Source organism: Leptopilina heterotoma, unplaced genomic scaffold, assembly GCF_015476425.1.
Source record: "Leptopilina heterotoma isolate Lh14 unplaced genomic scaffold, ASM1547642v1 Lhet_434, whole genome shotgun sequence".
Taxonomy (NCBI): Eukaryota; Metazoa; Arthropoda; class Insecta; order Hymenoptera; family Figitidae; genus Leptopilina; species Leptopilina heterotoma.
This window is the reverse complement of record NW_025111083.1, coordinates 96,859-123,369: the sequence shown is the minus strand read 5'-3', so window position 1 is coordinate 123,369 and position 26,511 is coordinate 96,859. Positions and strand designations below refer to the sequence as shown.

The 26,511-nt window shown below is 27.6% G+C and overlaps 2 protein-coding genes across 4 annotated transcripts in view; one reads left to right on the top strand and one right to left on the bottom strand.

Moving 5' to 3' along the window:
• Positions 1-13,637: 13,637 nt before the first annotated feature.
• LOC122506800 (enoyl-CoA hydratase domain-containing protein 3, mitochondrial) lies at positions 13,638-17,501 on the bottom strand. The gene is made up of 6 exons (XM_043619126.1): positions 17,219-17,501; positions 16,708-16,794; positions 16,353-16,526; positions 16,036-16,226; positions 14,342-14,502; positions 13,638-13,994 (listed from the first exon to the last, which is right to left on the bottom strand). Exons 1-6 carry the CDS (start codon positions 17,273-17,275, stop codon positions 13,765-13,767), a joined length of 900 nt encoding a protein of 299 aa, XP_043475061.1. The 5' UTR covers positions 17,276-17,501; the 3' UTR covers positions 13,638-13,764.
• Positions 16,103-26,511, top strand: part of LOC122506798 (rho GTPase-activating protein gacZ-like) — a 46,150-nt gene continuing 35,741 nt past the window's right edge. Inside the window, exons 1-2 of one of the 3 annotated variants that reach the window (XM_043619122.1) lie at positions 16,103-16,235; positions 18,752-18,864. In XM_043619122.1, the coding sequence (XP_043475057.1) occupies positions 18,849-18,864 (16 nt within the window). In that variant the 5' untranslated portion in view covers positions 16,103-16,235; positions 18,752-18,848. Of the gene's footprint in view, positions 16,236-17,926; positions 18,137-18,751; positions 18,865-18,894; positions 19,075-26,511 lie in introns of those variants that run through there. The other 2 variants (XM_043619123.1, XM_043619125.1) reach the window with 2 other exon arrangements.

Here is a 26,511-nt window from a genome sequence, read left to right as displayed (position 1 = left end):
GTGTACTACGATTAGTAGTACTACTTAAGAAACAAAGAGGTATTTTGAGAAATATTTACATGCAATTGAATATAAAAATAATATAATTATATGTACTAATATATTTATTTTTTAGGTGACAGTATCCCAGTAAGAAACGAAAAATTGAAAAGTATTAAAAAGATTCTATTCTTTTGAATGCCATTTCTGTCCAATACTTTTCTATCCAGTGAGAGCAATATAAATAGTAACGATATCAATCCTCTTGAATACCCAGTAAGAAAGCAAAGATTAAGAAGCATGAGAAGCATTAAAAAAATTCTATCCTTTTGAATACCATTTCTGCCCTATGCTTCTGAATTCCGCGACAGTAGTATAATAATATAATACTAATATTGTTGACATATAGAATGTTCAATTACTTTCAAATAACTGCACTCATGAATTTATTTGCTATTTTAAAAAGGAGTAATTATTAAATTATCAGTTAAGAGGGTTAAAAGTGTTTAAAGGTCTCTGAAATTTTTAGGTTATGATTTATTGTCTAACAGAATAACGGCCCTGACTCGTTTAAATGACGTTAAATTGGTAAACAATCAATTTTTCAGCAAGTTTTTCTTTGAACACAAACACTTTTTACAAAATCTGCCACTGTATGTATCTTATAAATTACAAAAATCCAGAAGATTGCTTGAATGCATGCAGAAACGCGGTTCCAATGAAAAATTGAAAAGTGATATAATGACAGGCTGTAATAATTTCGGATGGGATTGGAAAGCATTCAGAAAAAAATTTTGTCTTTGTTAAAAATTACAAAAAGAATTGAATAGCATTCATTTTTAGACGAATCGTGGTCCTATCATGGTATAGAAAAGTATTGGACAGAAATGGCATTCAAAAGTATTGGATAATTTCTACTACACCATACAGAGTTTGAATTATTTCAATCCTTTTCAATTTTTCGTTTCTTACTGGGTAGTATATTGAGTTATTTGTAAGAAATAGCCACCAAGAAGAACCATTTATATTTGATTGTAATATAAAATTGACAATAAATTTTTGTTAAATCTACTTTTCTTTTTTTGAACTGCTGAAATTTGTAAAAACATCGAATTCATCGATGTTTTTCTAGGAAAGTCGAGGTTTTTAAAACGATACATCGGTTGCATCGATGTTCAATAAATCGATCCTCGATGTTAAGTAACCTCGAGGCAGGGTTGGGCGCGTAAAATACCTCAGGTAAATTACGTGGTTTTTTACGGTAAAATACAAGGTAAATTACTTCACTAGTTTTTGACACGAGGTAAATTACTGGAACATAACCTCCAAACTGTCAAACTAATTATTTAAAATTTAAATAAACCGATGAGCAAAGGTGGCAGGCATCGTTATATATCATTATACCCAACATTCTTTAATATTTTCTTGCAAATTAAGGAAGAATCCGACAAACAATCGGATATAATATAATTTTTTGTCAATAATAAACGATTTAAGTAACATAACCTAAAATTTAACAAATGTTTCTTATTGAGATCTGAAAAATTTGTCTTCTTATTTTAAATTACGAAATTATGACATTGGAATAACTTTTATTTTAACTGTACATCAGATTCTTCCTTAATCTAAGGTGATTCGTGATTTTGTTTAATTTTATGTCTCTGCAACATTGTTGACAACAAAATGTGAGGTTATAAACGATTTCATTTGAACCAGGTAATTTCAATGGAGTTGAAGAAAGCCGGTTTTTCTCAAAAATATCGTTTTTTCTTGCCTTAGACATTGTGTAATAAAACACTTTTTTGTAATAAAAGGTTTTTAAATCTTAAATAATTACAGTGTTATTTAAAAACATAAAAAAAATAGGACGTCAAACGGTCAAATTAAAAATAATAATAAGTCCGCCATATTGAACGTGTAATTTACAGTATTTTACAGTTTATTACGTAAAATACCTCGTTTGAAGTATTTTACGTAGAAAACCTAAAGTGACGCGTCACTTCCCATCACTGCCTCGAGGTTTTTCATTCGATGTTGCATCTCTAGGGAGGGGGGGGTTCGAGAAATCTTATGTTTCCTTACATAGGGGAGGGAGGGGCCAAAATTGCCTAAAATCGTCCTTACGTAATTAATGAATGGCCCCCAACCCCAGTAGCACGTCATGTTGGGGTACAGTCACACGATCAATGCATCTGCATGATGCATGCATGCACAAACATTTGACTGTTCACACCTCAATTTTTCGCTCTCGAAAAATCATTTTTCTGGCGAGATATTTAAAATTGATTAAAATTTAAAAATAACGTATTACTAATTATTACAATAAAAAATAAAAAAAATTGAACGTTTATTATAAGGAATTAATTGTAAATAAATTTCTCTTAATTTGTGGCATATTTTAATATTGTGAAATTTTATAATTTAAAATATGCCACTAATTAAGAGAAATTTATTTACAATTAATTCCTTATAATAAACGTTCAATTTTTTTTATTTTTTATTGTAATAATTAGTAATACGTTATTTTTAAATTTTAATCAATTTTAAATATCCCGCCAGAAAAATGATTTTCGAGAGCGAAAAATTGAGGTGTGAACAGTCAAATGTTTGTGCATGCATGCATCATGCAGATGCATTGATCGTGTGACTGTACCCTTGGGAACATTCCAGCAGTATTCCAGTATAACATCAACAACATTGAGGTAATATAGATAATGTTAAGTCACTGTTCTCAATATTGCTGTAATATTACGTGCCACTGGGGAATTGTCAATTAATCGGTTATTTGAATCAAATAAATTTTTTTTTCAGTGTAGGATCCTGTAATTTTCAAATTTATTCTTCCACGACATAATAATATATTAAAAAACAAAAGAACGTGTTTTAAAATCTTTATTTAAAACTTTGGTCTTGTACAACAAAAATAATATTTTGTTTTTAATTCCTATATTTTTTCGGTAATTAGGAAATATTTAGGAATTTTTTACGGCGACTTTATTAGCCAAGACCGAAGTAGGGGGGTTATTAGGAAAAACCACCCCACAAGCCGCCGTAACAACTTCTCCATTAGCTTCAATAATTTTCTTGAAATTATGCTTTGAATAACGATTATACAGACCCCAGATACTATTCATTAATTTACTGTTATATTGCAGTGGCGTCAGTTCCATTCCTACAAGGGAATAATATTTTGTAATGTTTTATCGAGTATTTCGATATCCTATGTATTAACCCTAGAAGGAGTAACTGGGGTGTCTGGACACCCCAAGCAAAATTCAAAGTATTCCCATGGCTTAACCAATAATTTTCTTACGCTCAAAACCCGTTGATAATTTAGTTTAAACCTCTATCTTTTGACACCTGTATGTGCCGCTAAAAGTTTTGCTCTAGGAAGAGCTCTATCTCCTGCTAAAATACGTCTGGGGTGTCTGGACACCCCAGTTACTCCCTAACGTTAGAAAAATTGTCAAGATAAGTAAATTCAAATTTTTTTAAAAAATCGTTTTTAATCAGTTAAAATCATCTAATAAAGTATAAATTGATAGGTTATGCATGAAAAAGTTGTATTTTATAAAAAAGAAACATTTTTATACAAAAATTCTATTTTTATGAAAAATAGACATTCTGTATTTGTAACAACTTATGAAATTTGAGTTAAGATTTATTAAAAATTTCTGTGTTCTCTCTACAGTCAAAAATTAAATTCTAATACAGAAAAATGTAGTATATGACAGTCAAATTTAAATTATAAATTCTATATTGTTAATAATATTTTAACATATATTAGAGGTATTAAGAATTGATAATTAAAACTTTGATTAAATATTAATTTACAGAATCATTTCATAAGTTATTAATTTTAATGTTAATGTATTCAGATATATTAAGTTTGTAAAATTTTAAATTTATAACACCATTTTTAGTAAATATTAATTGTTAAAGTCCATTTTATAGTTAATTTTTATGATTTTCACTATTCGTCAATTGTCTTTCATTTCTTTCACTTCAGATGTTCAAATAATTATGTTTTTTGGAACTAATACAAAAACTAATTTTTTCCCCTAAAAGTGTATCTATTTAACTTTAAAAACCTAAAATAGTTTTTAAATTAGTCAAATTTTTAAGAAACTACAACGTTTTTTGTGAAAAAAGTCAATTTTTTGGTGTTTTTTCGGGTTTTTACGGTTTCTTTTCAAAATTTTTTTAATTTATCAAAACATGAATAATATTATTGTATTCCTTACTAAAAAACCAATCAATTCATTATAATAAATTTTTTTTACGTCAAATAGAAACCTTATAAAACAAGTTTAAAGCGTGGGGTGTCGAGACACCCCAGTTACTCCTTAGAGGGTGAGTAAATTAACGTACTCCTTCTAGGGTTAAAGTAAACTTTAATTAATTGCGAATTTATTAAATTAATTGATAATTTATTAACTCTTTGATTACTAATTTATTTAATATTTAATAATATTTATTACTTATTGTTGTAATATACGCTAAAATTAATTATAAGATTAGGAAACTTATTCTACACTTTTAATAGGTACGTTACTGTTTTCAACTACCTAATCATCGTAAAGTGTAATTCAGTTAGTCGACAGAGTCACTCTGAACTGTCCAGATCGATTGTTAAATATATTAATTATATTGTTAATAAATGAGTTGTTTATTATTATTTATACCTAAAATAACAACAGGTTATGGGCCCAGTAGTCAAATGTGATAAGTGGAATATTTGAGTGTTTCACTATTTAAAAGAAAACAGTTAAAAAGTTTTTTTTTTGTTTCGGAGCACGTGCACGCTTCAGTGAAAAATGGCTACTATTCAAAATGTGAAGAGTTATATGTTGGAGCCGTTAAATGGAAATAATTATTACAATTGGAAGTTTAGGATACAACTCATTTTGGAAGAAAATAAAGTATTTGATATAACAAATAAAGAAGTAAAAGTGGAAAGTTTGACGAGAGATGAAGAGATAAATGAATTCAAAAGGAAAGATAGTAAAGCGAAAAGTTTAATTGTGCAGTTTGTGACTGATAATGAATTGGAATGTCTTCGAGATCAAAACACCGCATATAAGATGTGGAAAACTTTGGAGACAAAATATGAAACAAAAGGTCTACCAAGCAAGATGTTCCTGAAAAAGAAGCTACTCGAAATGAAACTCCAAGAGGGCGAACCTTTGGATAAATACATACACGATTTTGAAGAAATTGTAAGACAATTAAAATCCAGTGGAACAGAGATGGACGAAGAAGATCTCACATGCAATTTATTACTCGGTTTACCAAAATCATATCAAACCGTTGTAACAGTAATTGAGAATTTACCGAAAGTTACACTTGAAGAGGTAAAAGTAAAATTACGAGGAGAATACGAGAAGAAAAAATTATCAGAAAATCGAGGCACATCAGATAATCAAGCGACGTTTCAAGCCAATCGACAAGGTTGTTTCAAATGCGGTCAAATAGGACATCACAAATGGCAATGTAAAAATGTAAACACCAACACTAATCAAAGAGACTATGGACAAAATAGAAACCAAAATCAAGGACAATTTTCGGGTGACTATAATCAGCAGAAAAATTTTCAACGAGGAAGAGGAAGAGGCAACTTCAGAGGCAACTACAGAGGCAACTACAGAGGCAACTACAGGGGCAATAATAACAACAGGTATCAACAAGGTCGAGGTAAAAACAATTATTATAATGATAATAGAGCCGATTCGAATTTTGGTCAGAGTAACAGTGTAGAAAATAATGTCGACAATAACGATTGTAATAACACAAGTAAAAACGTTGTTTTTCTTAGTCAAATCATAAATGAAAATAAAAACGAAAATAATAATTCTGGAATTAACATTTTAGATTTTTTTATCGATTCAGGATGCACTGATCATATGGTAAATAAAAAGAATTTTTTACAGATTTAATAATTTTAAAAAAACCTATTCAAATAGCTGTGGCTAAAGATAAACATTTTTTAAACGCTACAGGTATAGGTAATATTAATGCTTACAGTAATGTAAATAATCAAATAATAGAATGCAAAATTAATAATGTTTTGTATGTTCCAAATTTAAGAAAAATTTATTATCGATTAAAAAATTGGAAATGCAAAAAATGAAAATAATTTTCGAAAACGGCTCTGTAAAATTATTTGATAAATTTGATAATCTAGTAGGACTAGGTAAAAGAAATAATTTGTATGAAATATCATTCACAATCTCAAACTCAAAATCTTTGAATGTTGAAAAAATAACCGATAACGAGTTTATTAAATGGCATAAAAGGTATGGTCATGTAGGCTATTCAGGTCTTGAAAAATTGATTAAAACACAAATGGTTAAAGGTATTGATAAAAACATAAAAATTACGAAAGTAGAATTTTGTGAACCATGTGTAAGCGGAAAAATGTCACGAATACCATTCGGTACTAGAACTAAAAGTAGTAGAATGTTAGAAATAATACACTCAGACTTGTGCGGCCCTGTATCTCCTACATCACAAAATGGAAATAAATATTTTTTAACTTTCATTGATGATTTTTCAAATTTTGTCATGGTGTATCTAATTAAACAAAAAAGTGAAGTATTTGAAAAATTTAAAGAATACATAAATTTAGTTGAAGCAAAATTTAATAGTAAAATTTCTAAATTAAGATGTGACAATGGAAGGGAATATTGTTCTAATGATTTAAAAAAATTTTGTCGAGAAAAAGGAATTATTTTAGATTATACGGTTAGATACACTCCTGAACAGAATGGAAAGGCTGAACGTATGAATAGAAGTATAGTAGAGAGATGCAGAGCAATGCTTGTTGATTCTGAAATGCCAAAAATTTTTTGGGACGAATCAGTTTTATTCGCAGCCTACGTTTTAAATAGATGTTTAACAACAAATGTAACGGGAGTAACACCGGCTGAAGTTTGGTATGGCGAAAAACCAGATGTTAGTAATTTGCGAATTTTTGGATGTATAGCGTATAGTCATATTCCAAAAGAAATTCAAAAGGGAAAGTTTGACTCAAAAGTTGAAAAATGTATAATGTTAGGTTACGCACTAACTGGTTATCGGTTATGGAATATTGAAAAAGAAAAAGTAATAATTTCGCGTGATGTAAAATTTGATGAAAATAAATTTTTGTTTAAAAGAAAAATTGAAATTTTTGAAAATTGCGATGAACAAGATTTTGAAATAATTAAACAAAAAGAAAATGAAGATGAAAATGATGAATTTTTTGAGATTGAGGATGAAAAAGAAAATTTAGAAAGAAAAATTGAAGAAAACAACGATGATAATGAATCGATAGCGATAAGGAAAAGTAAAAGAATTTCGAAACCCCCCGAAAGATATCAAGATTATGAAATGTATATGGCTTTTAATGCGTTGCAATTTGTTAATAATGTACCATTAAATTTTAATGAATTGAAAGATAGAAAAGATGAGAAATTATGGTTAGATGCGGTAAATAGAGAAATAAAATCAATTAATGATAATGAAACGTGGGAGGAAGTAAAGAAACCAGAAGGTGTACAAATTTTAGACACGAAATGGGTATTTGCATACAAAGATTATGAAGATAAAGAATGTGATAAGTATAAAGCGAGATTGGTAGCGAGAGGTTTTGCTCAAAATATTGATTCGATTTTTAGTGAAATTTATTCTCCTGTTTTAAAAATGTCAACTTTGCGATTAATCTTGATTTTAGGAAATCAATTGAAATTCTTCTTTCAACAATTAGACGTGAAATCAGCATTTCTTAACGGTATTTTAGAAGAGAGTGTTTATATTTATCCTCCTAAAGGAATAAAATGTGAAGATAATAACATACTAAAACTAAATAAGTCTCTCTATGGGCTAAAACAAAGTTCTAAATGTTGGAACAAGGAAGTTAATGATTTTTTGAAGGAATTGAATTTTGAGCGTTCTGAAAATGATTTTTGCTTATACACATTGCATAAAGAACAAATTTTTTTAGTCATCTATGTTGATGATATAATTTTATGTGGTCCAAATGTTAACAATTTAAATAAAATAAAAAACAAGTTAATGTCAAGATTTAAAATTACAGATAAAGGAAAATTAAAACATTTTCTGGGTTTAGACATTTTTTACGAGAAAAATTTGGGAATACTCAAAATAAATCAATCAAGATATGTTGAAAAATTGTTAAATAAATTTGGTATGGAAAATTGTAATGGTTCTGATATTCCAATAGATCCGAAATTGAAATTTGATTTAGTAATTGAAAATGGAAAAACTACTGAAAAACCTTTTCGAGAGTTAGTAGGTTGTTTAATGTATTTAATGTTAGGCACAAGACCTGATATTTGTTATAGTATTAATCATTTCAGTAGATATCAAGATAAGGCGACAGATGAGGCTTGGAATTATTTAAAGAGAGTTCTGAGATATTTAAAATCTACGAAAAATCTAGGATTAAAATATGAAAGATCTATGGAATTTAAATCAGAACTAATTTGTTATGTTGATGCCGACTGGGCAAGTGATTGTTATGACAGGAAATCAGTTACAGGATTTATATTTAAATTTTTAGATTGTTCTTTTTTATGGGCAACAAGAAAACAAAATTGCGTTTCATTATCAACCACTCAAGCGGAGTTAATTGCATTGTGTTCTGCAATTACAGAAGGATTATGGATAAAGAAAATTCTAAATGATATTAAAATTAAAAATGTAATAGTTAAAGTTTATGAAGACAACCAAGGTTGTATTGCGTTGATAAGAAATCCTCTAAATAACAAAAGAGTTAAACACATTGATTTAAAATATCATTTTATTTGTGATAATGTTGTGAAAGGTTTAATTGACCTATATTATATTGATAGCAAAAACAATCAAGCAGATTTTTTAACAAAAGGTTTACCAATTACACCTTTCACAAGATTCGTTAATTTAGTAGGTTTAAAAGAATAAGCTCAAAATTGAAATACACTCTTTTAGCGAGGAGGGATGTTGTAATATACGCTAAAATTAATTATAAGATTAGGAAACTTATTCTACACTTTTAATAGGTACGTTACTGTTTTCAACTACCTAATCATCGTAAAGTGTAATTCAGTTAGTCGACAGAGTCACTCTGAACTGTCCAGATCGATTGTTAAATATATTAATTATATTGTTAATAAATGAGTTGTTTATTATTATTTATACCTAAAATAACAACACTTATTTTAAAGTGTATTTTAATAAATGAATTTTGTACCTTCAGGGACACATTTTGAATAGAAAAAACTTTTTCCCTCTTCTTTGTTTTCGATTTTTGAATTTAAGATCAATTTATTATTTTGACGTACTTTTCGAGTGGCAAAAGCTCCTTGGGGTATTGCCGACATTTTACAATCTGAAATTTAATAGAAAAGGATTTATATTATTTCTTGGTATACATACTTTATTTTTAGCTGTGATGTTGAAATTGTAAAAACCTGTTTTAATAACAATATATTTTAGAAAAATAACTAACCAAAGCAATTTTCAAAAAGTAATTCTTCAAATTGTCTTTTTGTGTAATGCGTCCTCAAAGTTTTATGATTTTTAAATTCAAGTGTAAAATTCACTTTATTTATTTTTCGAAACCTCATTCGATTTGGGTAAATCCAACGTTTTTTCTCCTTGTAAATCCTCGAAAGAAAATTTTTTAAACCCGTTGGTTAAAGGAAAGTCGAAATATTCTCGTAAAAATTGCAGGGAATTTGTTCAAAAATTTCGTTTTTATTATCTTTAAATAACGATATTTTCAGATTCAAACACTTGCTGCTTGAGAGTGAAACGATTAAACTGGCACAATCTGGAACATGTTTTTGTTTTTAATAAACTCGAACGATTCTTGGCTAGCTGAAGAAGAAGAAATTTCATCTCGTGAATTAATGACGTGACGAAAGATAATGGAGTTCAGAATATCGCCAGACACCAAAGCTCTCGTTGTTATAATTTTCATATAGTCATCAAACGTCAATGTTGACCTTATCGTCATTTAGATTATTTTATCTAAACTCCACCAAGTTCGCAGGGAGTCTCACGCAAAATTTATTCTTAATATATCTCATAAGCACATAATAATGATTCTTGGAAAAACTTAAAAACAAAAAAAAGGTAAATAATAAGATTTTTCTATTTAATAAATGATTAAAATTATTATTTCCGTCTCAATAAAGTCGATATTGTCAAAATTTTAGAACTTATTATATGAAATATAGAAAGTGAAACAAAGATTTTTAAGTTCAAGAATTTTTTAACTTAAAAAGAGAATTAAAAAGTAAAAATGCACATGTAAATTAAAAACAATACCAACAATAATAATAACTATAAGAATTACAAAATGTTTCATAAAAAAGTAAATAAGATATTGTTTTAACTTTCACTTTAAGAAATAAAAAATTAATAATAACAATAATAAATAAAAAATAGAGAAGTCTTGTAATGAATACTAGAGTAAAAAAATGTTTGGAAGTATTGCTATTAAAATTTATTCAGTTTAATATTGAGAAAGTGAATTTCGAAATAAACAATATAAATCAAATATAAATGAAAAGAAATGAAACAATGTTTCTGATCTCTGGCTGGGTCGAAGTGCTTCTTTTATCATTTTCCTGGTTTATTTTATTTTATTTTACTTTTTTTTCTTTTTTAATCATAAATATCATCTTTGAGTTTATTCATTGTTTACATAATTTGCAATCTTAAATGAGACTAATTATAAATGCAGTTATGATCTGATTTTCCGATATTCCGTGATGCTGTTTTTTAAATTTTGCTAATGTAAATCATATTTTTAAATGTTTTGATAACAAAAAAATTTAATATTTGCGAATATTATCAATATTGTACACATAATTTATTATAAATTTATTCCCACTGCTGGTAATAAAAAGAAAAAAAATGTTATATTATTTTTATATTAAAGCAAATTTACTTTGCTCGGCAATATTTTTTTTGCTATTTTCGACACGTGTTCTACATTCTACATAAGACAAAATAAACTTTGCAAATGGAATAATAAGTGGAACTATATAACTGAAAGTATATAAATAAATTTAATTACAAAGTAATAATTAAAAATCTAAATCCAATTTTTTTTAATCAGCTATATGAATTTTCTGTATAATTCAGCATTGGCAATTGTCAAAATAAAATATTAGCATAATACCCAGGACCTCTCTTAAATATTTTCGTCTTACTTAATTTTAAATCTTTAAATTAATCTTAAACATCAACTGGTTACATTTACCCCAAATGACCCAACGATATTTATTTTTAGAAAATTAGAGTTTTTTTAATTTTTCTTTGTATTCTTTAATTACATATAATATTTGTTCTTAATGATAATAAAAATAATAATATGTAAAAGTTTTGTAAACATATATGAAATTCATTCACTGAAAAAAAAAGTTCATTGAATCAAGTAAATGCATTTTCTTGACCTGATTTATTTGAAACAAACCCATATTTTCTTATTGGAAGAAATTTATTTTTTTGTGTCAAGTAATTTTGAGCATTGATCAAAGTTATTGAAATAAGAAAATATGGGTTTGACATAAGTAAATATCTTACTGTTTCAAACGAACTGTTTTACATGCGCCAAGTCTCGAAAAAGTATTGAATCAAGAATATCATGTTCTCACGTCAAGTAATTTACCTTGAGTCATTTGTGTTCTTGAGTCAAATAATTTTTTTATTTCCTTTAAAGCAACTATTTATTTCATCCAACACCCATAGTCTTGAGCCAAGAAAATGGGAAGATTAATACAAGTTAATAATTGTTTCAACTCAATTAAAAATTATTTTGTTTCAAAGAAATATTAATTAATCTAAGCATTTCTTTTACTTGAAGCATTTCTATATTCTCATGTTTCAAAATCATTAATTTCTTGCGAGAATGTTATATTTTCTGGAATGAAATATTTTATTTATTCAATTCAATTAAGTGTAAGATCTTGAGTCAAATAATTTTTTTATTTCCTTTAAAGCAACTATTTATTTCATCCAACACCCATAGTCTTGAGCCAAGAAAATAGGAAGATTAATACAAGTTAATAATTGTTTCAATTCAATTAAAAATTATTTTGTTTCAAAGAAATATTAATTAATCTAAGCATTTCTTTTACTTGAAGCATCTCTATATTCTCATGTTTCAAAATCATTAATTTCTTGCGAGAATATTATATTTTCTGGAATGAAATATTTTATTTATTCAATTCAATTAAGTGTAAGATCTTGAATTAAATCATTCTTTTGTTTCCTTTAAAAAAGTTTTTACTTAATTCAACGCTCATATAATCCTGATTCAAGAAAATACGAAGGTTAATATAAGTAAATATTTGTTTCAAGTTGATTAAAAATTATATTCAATTAATCCCATATTTATTTGAAGAAAGAAATTCATTTTCTTGTGTCAAGTAATTATTAGCATTGAACAGAATTCTTGAATTAACAATTTAGTATTTGGCAGAACTCAATATGTAATTATTTCAACCAAATATTTTACTTTTCCGAAGTACCAAAAAGTATTGAATCTAGAATATCATGTTCTTCAGCGAAATAATAAAGTATTGTCTGGAGAATTCATGTTTCTTGAATCGAATCATTTTATTTATTTGCTTTGAAACTTTTTTTTACTTAACACAATGCCGGTGTTCTTGATCCAAGAAAATATTTTTCTTCAAATGTATATGCAACTTAAATATCAGTTTTTGAAAACTGTCCATTGAGGCTAGGATGGCATAGTGGTAGCGTGACGGCTTCTGGTGCGTGCAACCCGAGTTCAATTCCTCCGACCGTGGAAAATTTTCTTTCAAGGTATATTTGTTGTATTTGTGTTAAGTAATAATTAAATGTAAATATATATGTAAAATAACAATTATTTAATTATTTAAATAAAAAATATAAATGTTAATTAATTAAATAATAAAAATGTTTGACCTAAGTATTAGAAAAGATGGGATGGGGGTAAGGGGGGGGGGGAATTTAAGTAAATAATTTACTTGTATTGAGAAATTATTTTTTTGATTGAAATCTATAAATTTTCTCAAATCAAGAAAATATTTTCTTGGGCAGAGAACATACTTTCTTGATTTGATACATAAATTATTTTGAATTAATATATTCTGCATTTCTTACATGCTACTTAACTTCTTGATCGAATTCCATATTTTCTTGGATCAAGAATATCTGCGTTCTCTCACAAAATAAATGTTTTCTTCATTTAAATCTTGAATTATTACTTGAACGAATGTTACAAAAAATTGAATGAATCAAATAAAATAATTCAATTATCTATATATATTCTTAGAACAAGAAAATATTTTATTCATTTAATACATTTTATATTTCGTACAAGTCGATTAACTTCTTGGTCGAATTCCATATTTTCTTGGATCAAGAATATCTGTTCTTCTCACAACATAAATGTTTTCTTCATTTAAATCTTAAATTACTTGAACGAACGTTACAAAAAATTGAATGAATCAAATAAAATAATTCAATTAACTATATATATTCTTAGAACAAGAAAATATTTTATTCATTTAATACATTTCATACTTTGTATAAGAAGACTAACTTCTTGGTCGAATTCCATATTTTCTTGGATCAAGAATATATGTTCTTCTCCCAAATATCCTATGTCAAGAAAATCGTTTTCTTGAATCAATATTTTAATAGTCTTGGCCGTATTCAATCCCACGATTTGCTTCAACCAAGAAAAATTTTCTTGGTTCAATACTGTTTTTTTTCAGTGTTTGTATTATTGTATTAATTAAGTCAGTCTTGTTCGTAGTTGTGACTCCATAAAGGTTTTCTTTTCTCGATGAAGCTTTTAATTCCCTCTTGTGAGTCTTTGAGCTTTAAATTTTCAACCATAATTTCCGTTCCCAATGAATAAGCTGTCGATATATCGACGTCTAATTGTTCAAATAGAAATCTTTTTCCAAGTCTTGTCACTGATCGACTTTGAGAATTTATAGCGTTTGTAATCTTCTGGATTTCATCCTCTGAAAAAATATCAAATTTATACGAATAAAAACATTGTTAAAAAATTAATTTATTAACTTTATTAAATTGAAGAAAGTCATTTTTATGGCTATAAAAATCTTGATTTTTAAAGGAACTTATTATTTTTGAAACAGTATTTGTTTTAAAAAATTAAGACTAAATTTTCTTAAAGTATTTTTAAAGTGGGTGATTTTTAGTGATTATTGCTAAAATTCTTGAACAAAATGTAGATTTCTTGAAAGGATGCACTAATAGTAATCTACACTTTGTTCAAAAATTTTGCCAATAACTAGGTACTGAAAGTTATTAAGTGTTCGACTACTGTCTGGTAGGCTAAACATTTTACCGAGTTTATCGTTGGGCACAACTTTGCTAACGAGTCCAGCGTCATAAGCTTCTTTCGCCGAAATCGGTAAGCCAGTTAGCAACATGTGAAAAGCAACCTTTCTGGGTACATTTCTTACCAAAGGGATTCCTGGGGTTGAACAAAATATTCCTACATTTGCTCTAAAAAGTCCACAACAAAATTAAATTTTTTTAATTTATTATTACAATTCTGAAGTAATAAATTATTTAATTCGCATTTAATTTATTTATGCAATTGTGTCCTATCTACACTGCAAAAACTGGTATCTCACTCGTGTCTTAAAATGAGTTGCTTTAAGTGTTTAAACCATTGAGATACAAAATCTGTTTTATATTGAGACATTTAATTTCATCTCGTGTCTCATTTTAAGACATTAAAGGTAACTCAATGCGTATAAGACACGTAAAACGTCTTCTTAGTGTGAGACGGCTACTCGAAACACATTTCGTGTCTCAAAATGCATTGCTAAATGTGTAAGACACTTTAAAACGTCTTAAAATGAGACACATATCTGTTTCAAATATGTGGACTAAGACATCTTATGTGTATCAAATATGGGACAAAACGTCTCAAAATGAGACACTTGTTTTTGAAGTGTAGTACCTAATATAATTAATTTAATAAAAACATTCAAATTCAATTCATATTTATTTATATATTCGCTACAAAAAATCATAAATTTTTTTTTATCCAGATTTTTTTCTATTATGTAAGTAAAAAAGAATTTGAAGTAAAATTAGAAAAAAACCAGGGGCAGGAAATGCAAAAAAGGGGCAAATACATTCAGTAATTATTTCAGTTTAATTTTAAATTTTAAAAAAAGTACGGCATACAAATTTTTACCTTACAGCACCTACTATTTTGCGAACGATTCATAAACAATTGAGCTCCAGGATCAAAAAACTCGATTTGCCGCTTGGAAGGCTTAAATTATCTAAAATATTCAGATTAAAAAAAATTCTTTTAAAGAAAAAGAGTTGCGCATTTTTATTATCTACAAGAATACGAATTTGAAAATTCTTTTATTTTATTTTCCTTTATTTTTTCATGAGGGCCTAACTGACGTGAAAATTTCCTGTTCGAACGCAAATCGAGTTTTTTGATCCGGGATATTTTGATAACTTACAAAGAAATAGCTATTTTTTAATTTTTCTTTTTTAATTCTGTAAATGATGTTCCGACCTTGAAATTCGCAATTTACAAGTCAATTTAAAACCCAGTAGTCGATCAGCCATTAAAATATCATTAGAACCAGTACTTGATCACTCGACACCCAGTAGTCGATCATTTTTATATAAATGAGTATAATTAATTAAGAATTTCATTAAATTGGCATAAAGAGAGCTCATTTTATGGTTGATTTTTGAACTTATGTGATGAATTATCAATCACTATTTAGTATTTAATTATTTGTATCCCTTGACATTTGCATACTTAAAATTGATTTACCCTTAAATTTTTTTGAAAACAATTCAAAAACAATAAAGAAGTTTCAGAAATTAGTTGAAAAATCAAATACAAATTAACAGTTTCTAAGTAAAATGACTTCCCTAGAACAATCTTGTAGGGTGATAGAAAATATAAGAAATAACTCATCATTAATGCAAAAGAAAACCGAAAGTATTGCAATTTAAAAGAAGAGACTTGTATTTTCAGATCGTGCAATTTCTTACCCGGGAGTTGAGAAGCTGCTTTTCTCAGTGCAAATTGCAATATCACAAGCTGCAACTAATTGACATCCAGCTGCAGCTGCCAGACCATCGACTGCAGCAATTATTGGCACTGGGCATTGCATAATTTCTTTCATGAGCATCTCGAACGTCTCAAATACTGCCAGATGATGGCTCTCTCTATTTTCTGACGTCTAAACGACGTAAGTAATAATGCATCATCTGTGATAAAGTATTTTTTCCATTTGTTTTATTAATTAATTATTTATGCTATAGTTGTTAATTTATTCAAAAGAATAATAATTTCAATTATTATTTACCAATTCCTTTAAATTATGGCCGGCAGAGAAAACTTTTCCGGGAGCAGCTTGAATTACAATTGAGCCAAGTTCATTGTCTTCAACGTCTTTAGAAATATTGTACAAAAGAATATTTATCGTTTCTAACGAAAGAGAATTTCGTGATTTTGCATGATTTAGTGTTATTCTTCTCACCTGGATATGAAAAAATCTAAATAGTTAAAATATTATTTATATTATATATTAATAGTTAAATATTGAAAGCACTTGAGTATCAATTTCATTACAGAATTTTTGCACCTTTGTGGAAAAAATAAAATAGTAAACAATAGAAAATAAAATAAGAAATAGCCTTTTTTCTTTCTTATTTACTTACACCATTTTTTTGTTCGATTTCTACATATTTTTCCTTCGATGTCAATATCCTGCTTGTTGATATTGTCCTTGTAATAGATCCGCCTACCTACAATATTAAAATTCAATGTGATATAAAGTTGAATTTATTTAAAATACCTCTCACACAGCTATTTATCCAATATTTAAAAAAAGTTTTCGTCATTGAGGCAAAATTTAGATTTTTTCATCTAAAATTATTTCTTAACTAAGGAAATTTTCTTGCTTATTCATAAATAAATTCTGTTGATATCGTCCTTTTTTCCTCTTTTATCATATTTATCTTTATCATCCTACTTAGATTATTTTCTTTCCAAGATGTATTTTTATTGTTTATTGATACGGAAGAACGCCAATGGCAAAAATGAATTATAGGTATCAAAGTGAATAAAAATTTATTATTTGGATAATGGTTTTTAAGAATGAATTATTAATTGTATTATTACATTACATACATATTATATTAATAAATTACATTATTTACATTACTTTACCAGATTGTTGATGGAAGAAAATATTCGTCTGCTCGAGAAACTCGACATCTTATTCATTGAACTGAGATATTTTAACGCACTTAATTTTTATATTTTTTCTTAATTAATTTTCCAAATTAATTATTATAATAATAAATCGTGATAATTGTCACGTATACTGTCTTTTTATATAATTATACACAGAGCAGAGGGCAGAACAGAGGGTTGGATATAACCTCAACTGACCAAAGTCGTGAAATAACAACTTTGTGAGTTTCACAATCCCCAGTAACGTAATTTTAGGGATCTTGAAAATTGACTGTTATTTTTTATTTCAATATAATTACATACAAAAAAATTGTCAACATAATATGAAAAAATGAAAAAAAGAGACTAAAATTTAAAAATAAATTATTACTCAATTTTTCTAATTTAAAATATTTTTCTTTTATTTATACCAGTATACAATATTTATGTGATAATAAATATAAAATATAAACTTATTAAAACCCATAAATTAAAAATTATAATGTTAATATTTTATATACCTATTTTGAAATGGAGACAAATTTATTTGTTATTAATTAGAATTAAACAATAAACCAAAAGTTATTTAAAATTAAAAATAATAAAAATTCACGAAATCTAGTTTTAAAGTCATATGGAATCCAGGATAATAATAATTTTAATTGTAACATTTTCTGAGACCTCTATAAATTTACTTTCGAAGATTTATATTGTTAACTATCGCTAACGGAAGCGGTCTAATTAATTTTGAAAGTTTCAATTTGAAATCTGTAGGTATATACACCATCGTAATTATAATAAATCGACAAAACAAAGACGGAAAAATTGAGACTGGTTGATATAGAAACGAATTCTTTTCGAAGGGTCTTCGCGAACCCTTCTGAGGTTTGTCCTGAAAGGACAAGACAGAACGTAAGCAGATAAATAATTATTTTAAATTTGTATTGAGTATTAAGAATATTTATTTTATTATATAGATAATTTTTATTTATATTATTTTCAAAAATCTGAGGAGAAAATGAGTGTTGAATAATAATATTGGAATTTAAAAATAACCATTATTATATTGAGTATTGATTGCGTTTTTATCTTATTTATTAATTTTTTTACTAATATTTATTGTTTGTTTTACTGATAATTAAAATAATAAACATTTAAATAGAAAGTTAATTGAAGTACATGAAAAAAATATTTATATTCATTTAACTTTCTACATATTTATACATCAAGTTTAATAAATTAATTTTAGAACGTCATAAATTTATAAGAAAAAAACTAAGAAAGCCTAAAATTAAAAGAAATTAAATGTAATTGTAATGAATTTTCCAAAGATCAATAATTAATCTCTCGTAAGGCTTTAATATTTACAGGATGGAAAATAGTTATTTTCACGTTTGAAAATATTTTTAAAATGGTATAAGTATTTTATTTATATAATTATAGTTAATAGTATTTATGACAATGAATGAATATATGCATTTTAATTATAAATAAATTAATAGTTAAACATTTTTTTCTTTTTTAAAGGTGAAAACAATGAATCCAAAAGTACCTGTGCATTTCTCACGCATATGTTTTGATAATAGTTGTCATGGTAACCGCATAATCCTCATGAAAAACTAACATGGAAGACGACGAGGGTAAGTTTTCTAATAACATGTCAAAAATTGTCAAGTGCTGTTTTAGAAAACAAAAACAACATGTCTTTGTGCTTACGATGATTGTTGAAAAAAATTCTTCACATTATGTTAGTGTGCACTTTTGAATCAATTGATTTGTCTTTCGTCGCCGTTGTCGTCGAACAGGAAAAGGCGCCCTTTCTTCACGGTCGCTTTTCTAATTATAAATGAGTGAGTGATTCTTGTTTTCTCATTATCTTTCTTGAAAAATTTTCTCAAAATCTCTTTCCAATTTTTAATTGTAATCATAATAACACTTTCTTTCATACAAAGAAATCATTAACTTTCGTCCCTTTTTAAATAGAGAAATGACACGTTTTCCACAATTCACTAGTGAGTGTTTACATACCTCTTGAAACTAATTTCTTTTTTTTAATTAAACATTTTTTTAAACATAACTTTCTTAGAAATTTGTCTATTTTTATTTTATTTTTCATTATAAATTCGTAAATAAAAAAATTTATAAAAATAGATTTCCTAATTCATGAATTTAAATATTTATTTAATAATAATAATATATGAGGCATTCCATTTCAAAACGACCCCCTTCGTAAACAATTGCCAATGTAAGACAATTTTTAAATGAATATTTCTTCCATTCTGTAGAACCAAATTACTTTTTATATTAGTGATTTCGAAAGTAGAATTTCTGAACTTTCTGATAATAAAAATATATATTTTTTTAATAATTTAATTTAAATAGAAAATTGAGTTTAAAAGATATGTATATAGTAATTGTTGTCAATTATTAGTTAACATTACAATTAATAACCCAGATAGCACGTAATGTTGCAGCAAGCTTGTGGCAAGCTTGCCGCGTAAGATTGCCAATATTGCCGAGCAAGCTTGCGGCAATATTATGGCAAGCTTCAAATGTCCCACCTACAAGAAGCTTGCCGCGTAAGCTTGCAGCAATATTGCCTTGTAAGCTTGCTGTAATATTGCCGCAATGTTGCACTGTAAGGTTGTGGTAAGGTTACACGTAAGGTTGTTGTAAGGTTGAGGTGAGGTTGTGGTAAGTTTACAAATTATGGAAAAAAATTAACAAAATAATTAATAATTTAAATAATTAATAAATATTAATTAAAAAATGAAGTTTGTTGCTCTTCTATATTTTTGATACCTAACATGAAACAGAAAATTCTGAAAACAAACTTGGGGGCACTGGGATTTGAACCCGGGATAGACGCGCATAAACCTAACACCTTAACTAACTGAGCTACGTGGAGAACTGTGGAAGAGAAACTCAATTTTGCTATTAAGGTGCACCAAGAAGCTAACTAACTCCTTAAAAGCAAAATTGAGTTTCTCTTCCTCAGTTCCCCACTTAGCTCAGTTAGTTAGGATATTAGGTTTATGCGCGTCGATCCCGGGTTCGAATCCCAGTGCCGCCAAATTTGTTTTCAAAATTTTCTGTTTCATGTTAGGTTTCAAAAATAAAGAAGAGCAACAAAATTCATTTTTTTAATTAATATTTATTAATTATTTAAATTATTAATTATTTTGTTAATTTTTTCCATAATTTGTAAACTTACCACAACCTCACCTCAACCTTACAACAACCTTACATGTAACCTTACCACAACCTTACAGTGCAACATTGCGGCAATATTACAGCAAGCTTACAAGGCAATATTGCTGCAAGCTTACGCGGCAAGCTTCCTGTAGGTGGGACATTTGAAGCTTGCCACAATATTGCCGCAAGCTTGCTCGGCAATATTGGCAATCTTACGCGGCAAGCTTGCCACAAGCTTGCTGCAACATTACGTGCTATCTGGGAATTTACTAATAAATTAATACAGTAATTATTTATTAATAGGTAACGTTTTTTTCTTAATTATTAATATAATAAGAATTATTTTTGTAAATATAAAATAAATTTTTTTTTTAGTTTTAAAAATATGTGTACATATAAAGAAGTATGGAAAATAGAAAATTTGGTAATACTTTTGAATATTTATGGAAAATTATTTAAATTGAAATATGTAAAAGAATTTCAAATTGTTTTTAAATACAAAGATTAATTTCTTTCTCAGATCAGTAAAATTCCTATTTATATAATTATATATATAGAAAAAGGTTATGACTTGCCCAGCGTTCGTGTTAACATATATGGAGAACATTAACTTGCAAATGATGTGCATTAGCGGTAAAATTATTACTAGCTAATTCTCTCGTTTATCCATTTCATTTAAAAAATACTATTTCATTAGAATTATATAATAACAAGAAAATTATCAATATAAATTATAATGAAAGTAACAATAATATTTAGTAATACTTGGTTTTTATTACATATGTCTACAAAATTTTGGATTTTGACAGATCCAAAACTGGAATAGTCATTTCTAATATCTAATGCAATATTTTACGCTTAATTCGAAAATGTTCTGAAAATTGTTCCATCACATTAGCATTTTGAAACATTCTAACCTAAATTTATGAAGAAAAAGGCAGTTTTTGGCAACATTTTAGTTGTCTATAAACTATAAAGTCAACAAAATAGTATTTTATGACAGGGTTCCTACAGAATCTGGAAATCATGGAAATGGTACGTATGGAATTTTTAAAAGGCTTCTGGAAATCAGGGAAATCATGGAAAAGGCCTGGAATTTTTAAAAGTTTCTAAATTTTTCTTGTTTTCCATTTTTTCTCTTCAATAGAAATTCAATTAGAAATTTTAAGATATATATATATATATATATATATATATATATATATATATATATATATATATATATATATTATACGACGTGGAAATTAATTTTAAAATTCCACTGGAATTTCCTAAAAATTTGACCTGGAAATCATGAAAAAGGTATGGAATTTTAAATTCGGATTTCTGTAGGAACCCTGTTTGAGCCATTTTTAAATAATTATTTCTCCTATTTATTGAAGCCAAACTTTATTTACTATTAGTGATTTTAAAAGAAAAATTTCTCAACTTTATGATAATACATAATTTTTTTTTTAAATAATAGAATTTATGAAAAAATTAAGTTTGAAAGATAACCTTTTGAATATCTCAAAACATATCGCGTCCGATTTTCTTGAAACTTATGTCAAAATGAAGCTTAAAAATTTTAGTTTTATTCTCTGTAAACATTATAATGGGCAATTCGGTTGAAATTAAGAAATTAATTAAATTTTACAGAGATGTCAGAGGTTAAACTGTGTAAAAATTGTAAAAAAACAAATTCCGCTTGGTACATACATTATGACATTTGAAATGTAAAATTTAAGTAATTTCTCAAATTTCCATGAATTACCCATTATAATGTTTACAGGGAATAAAACTCAAATTTTTAAGCTTTGAAATAGCTTTGTTTTGACATAAGTTTCAAGAAAATCGGACGCGATATGTTTTGAGATATTCAGAAGGTTATTTTTCAAACTTAATTTTTTTCATAAATTCTATTATTTAAAAAAAAAATTTTCAGCATCATAAAGTTAAGAAGTTTTTCTTTTAAAATCATTAAAATTAAATAAAATTTTGCTTCAATAAATAGGAGAAATAATTATATTTAAAAATTGCCTTACAATGCATGGCAATTGTTTATAAAGTGGTTCGTTTTAAAATGAAATGCCCCATATATACATAATATATGGTATATAAAATCAAATGAGAGTAAAAATAAAATTGTAAAGTAGTTGGTGGAAAAAAATTGGATCCGCTATATATATATATTAAATTATAAATTTCTGAAATCTGATATCAGATTGGAAATTAGCGACAGCAAGAACCTTCGAATAATTAGTTACAGCCTAGATACTTTTACTTTATAATTATTTTATTTTTACCCTCATTAGATTTTTAGACAATGTATAGGTATGGTAACATTAAAATTATACTATAATTCGGCGAAAAAAAATCAGATCGAATTTTCTTGACTTTATAGACATTCAAATGTTGCAAAAACGACCTTTTCTATACATTTAGGTTAGAATATTTCAAAATCCTGACATGATGGAACAATTTCGAGATCATTTTTCAGATTCAACGTAAAAGTAAATTGCATTACAAATTTTTATTCGGGTTGTGGGTCTCAAACTTGTAGACCTGTGTTATAATTTATTATGAATTATAAAAAAAACTATTAATAATAATAACAAAAGTAATATAAATAATAATTTTATCCTTCTTTCTTCAAATTTTAATAAAATTTTTTTTAAAAATTAAAATATAAATTATATTAGATAGGGGAGTGTAAGGTATGGTGGCGTGTAAGGTATGGTGGCGCACTTGTCAAATCTGGCATGTAACGTCACATCTGAAGCGCCTTATCACTATGGTCGATGTCTTTTATCGTGATGACATTTTATATGCAGTAGTATTAATGATCAAACGCGTGCTTTGTACTTTAAGTGATTTTGAATAAAAAAGTAGTGAAAAAAAGAAAAAAAGTTTTATTGGATATGTGTGTTAACAGTGCCAGAGTGAAGATTTTTTGAAAATTGAGTCTGGTAAATGTATGGAACGTATTGTTTAGACCTTGCACGGAGAGAAAAATCAAGCGTTTGTAGTATGGAGACTTCCTATGCTAATTTTGTATGAACGTCCTGCTAAAGAGGCATGTTTTTATACCTCAGTTGCATGAAACATATACTAAAAAAGCATGGATCTCTTGCAATCGTAGTATACTGACGTCCCATGCGTTACAGGTAGAACTTTTATGCTGATAACGTAGAAATTTATACAAATACAGCAGAAGTTTTACGCATATTGCGCATGTGCATTCTTTTACGAAATAAGCTTAACCCTTTAACGACGAGATGTGCTACTTTTCAACATGAAATTCAATCTCTTACAATTAGTAGAAAAAAACCATAAAGGTTTTTAAAAGTCCATACCCTACTATTTTTGGGGTCGCTCTTTCGAAAGGTGTGGTCAAAATTTACAAAAAATGATATTTAACCCTTCTTTTTTCAAAAATACTAAAAAAAGTCAAGTTTTTTTAATGTAATTTTTTTCAAAAGAAATTTTTTCTGTGTCATAACGCTTTTCAAATAGAACAAAAAGTATCAAAAACGTGTTCCCGATAGTTGTACTTGAAAAATATTCATTTCTAAATTCTATTTTTTTCGATTTTGAATTTAAAATGGCGCTTGAAGGACAAAATTTTTTTCTTATTTTACGTAAGATGACAAACTTTTTCAAAATTGCTCAAATCTGATTGAAATTTGTTACTCAGGGGTTTTCGTGGTCGCTGATTACGAATCTGATGTCCATTTGTCAAAATTCAAAATGGCGGATGCAATATGGCGGATGACTTTTTAAAAAATTGATCGGATTCGCTTGAAACTCGTTACTCGGGGGTTTTTGGGGTAGCTGATTACGATTTTGATATCAGATTTTCAAAATTCAAAATGGCTGATCCAATATGACAGATGTCTTCTTTGAAAATTGATTGGATTCGCTTAAAATTTGTTACTCTGCGGTTTCTCGGGTCGCTTATGACGAATCTGACGTTAGTTTCAAAAAATTCAAAATGGCCAAAGTATAATGAAAGACTAATTTTTAAAATTTACTCAGGTTTGCTTGAAATTTGTTAGTGTGGTATTTTTGGGGTGGCTGATTACGAACATAAAGTCACATTCCAAAAATTCAAAATGTCGGAATTATTATACTTTTTTTGCTCTGACTCTATCAGTATCAACTTATCTATATTTCACAATATGTGACAGGGAAATTTAAAAGTGATCTATGGTACGAGAAAATCGATGTTAGTTTTTAGAAATTCAAAATGGTGGAACAAATATGGCAGACCAAATTAAAAAAATTAGTCGGATTCACTTGAATTTTGTTACTCGAGGGTTTTCGGGTCCGCTGATTGTGAATCCGATGTTCGTTTTTAAAAATTCAAAATGCTTGGTATAAATTAGCTATAAGAATTGGTAAGGATATTTTTTTAAACCTCGTCCGCCATATCGATTCCACCATTTTGAATTTTGAAAAACTAACATCGGATTCGCACCCAGCGACCCCAAAAACCCACTAGTAACTTGTTTCAATCAGGTTTGAGAAATTTTGAAAAATTCGTCCGCCATTCTGGATCCGGCATATTGGATTTTTTTAATCTAACGTCAGATTCGTCATTATTGAACCCAAAAACCGCAAAGTAACAAATTTCAAGCGAATCCGATTAATTCTTAAAAAGTCATCTGTCATATTGGATCCGTCATTTTGAATTTTTAAAATCTGATATCAAATTCGTAATCAGCTACCCCAAAAACCCCCGAGTAACAAGATTCAAGCAAATCTGAACAATTTTTGTATTTCGTCCGCCATATTAGATCCGCCATTTTGAATTTCGAAAAACTAACATCGGATTCGTAACCAGCGACCCCGAAAACCCCCGAGTAACGAGTTTCAAGCGAATCCGATCAATTTTTTAAAAAGTCATCCGTCATATTGGATCCGCCATTTTGAATTTTGACAAATAGACATCAGATTCATAATCAGCGACCACGAAAACCCCTGAGTAACAAATTTCAATCAGATTTGAGCAATTTTGAAAAAGTTTGTCATCTTACGTAAAATAAGAAAAAATTTTTGTCCTTCAAGCGCCATTTTAAATTCAAAATCGAAAAAAATAAAATTTAGAAATGAATATTTTTCAAGTACAACTATCGGGAACACGTTTTTGATACTTTTTGTTCTATTTGAAAAGCGTTATGACACAGAAAAAAATTCTTTTGAAAAAAATTACATTAAAAAAACTTGACTTTTTTTAGTATTTTTGAAAAAAGAAGGGTTAAATTTCATTTTTTGAAAATTTTGACCACACTATTTGAAAGAGCGACCCTAAAAATAGTAGGGTATGGACTTTTAAAAACTTTTATGGCTTTTTTCTACTAATTGTAAGAGATTGAATTTCATGTTGAAAAGTGGCACATCTCGTCGTTAAAGGGTTAACTGTCCATACTACAAACGCTTGATTTTTCTCTCCGTGTGGACAACAGTTTTTTGTATTTTACATTTTTCTCAATTCGCGCTGTATGAAAGTAACACCATCATATTTTCATCAATAGCTTGTAAGGTATGATGGCGCAATTTTTGCAACGTACAGTGGCGGATCATTTTTTGCACGAGTTTCAATTGTCTTTGCATTTTTTGTGTACTAATGCCTCATGTGCTCCAACGCAACAATTCTCGAATATGTGACACTTGCGGTCTTCTCTTATTCTAGTTGCGTTAAAACAGCCACCAGCTACTTCACATGTCCAAAATTGTAACCATAACTGAAGTGAAACTTTTTTTTCTATAATGTAAAATCATCAGTTTTCTCTACTTTTGTTATTTTTCATCATTTCTAGTAGTTTTAAAAAATAATTTTAACATCTACATAATATTTTAGTTAATTACACCAAATGCGCCACCATACCTTACAACTTTCAAAAATAAAAAAAATCAGTTTTTTGCGCCAAGAGCTGTAAAATTTCACTGAATTTAAATTTTAACCGCCGCTTCTGACAGAAATATGCTTAATAGATGTCAGCAACTGCCTGCTTTTGAAATTTTGAAAAATATTGTTTTTTGAGAGAGAGAGAGACGCAAAAAAGAAAGTGTCCGCCACCATACCTTACACTCCCCTATTTAATGACCTT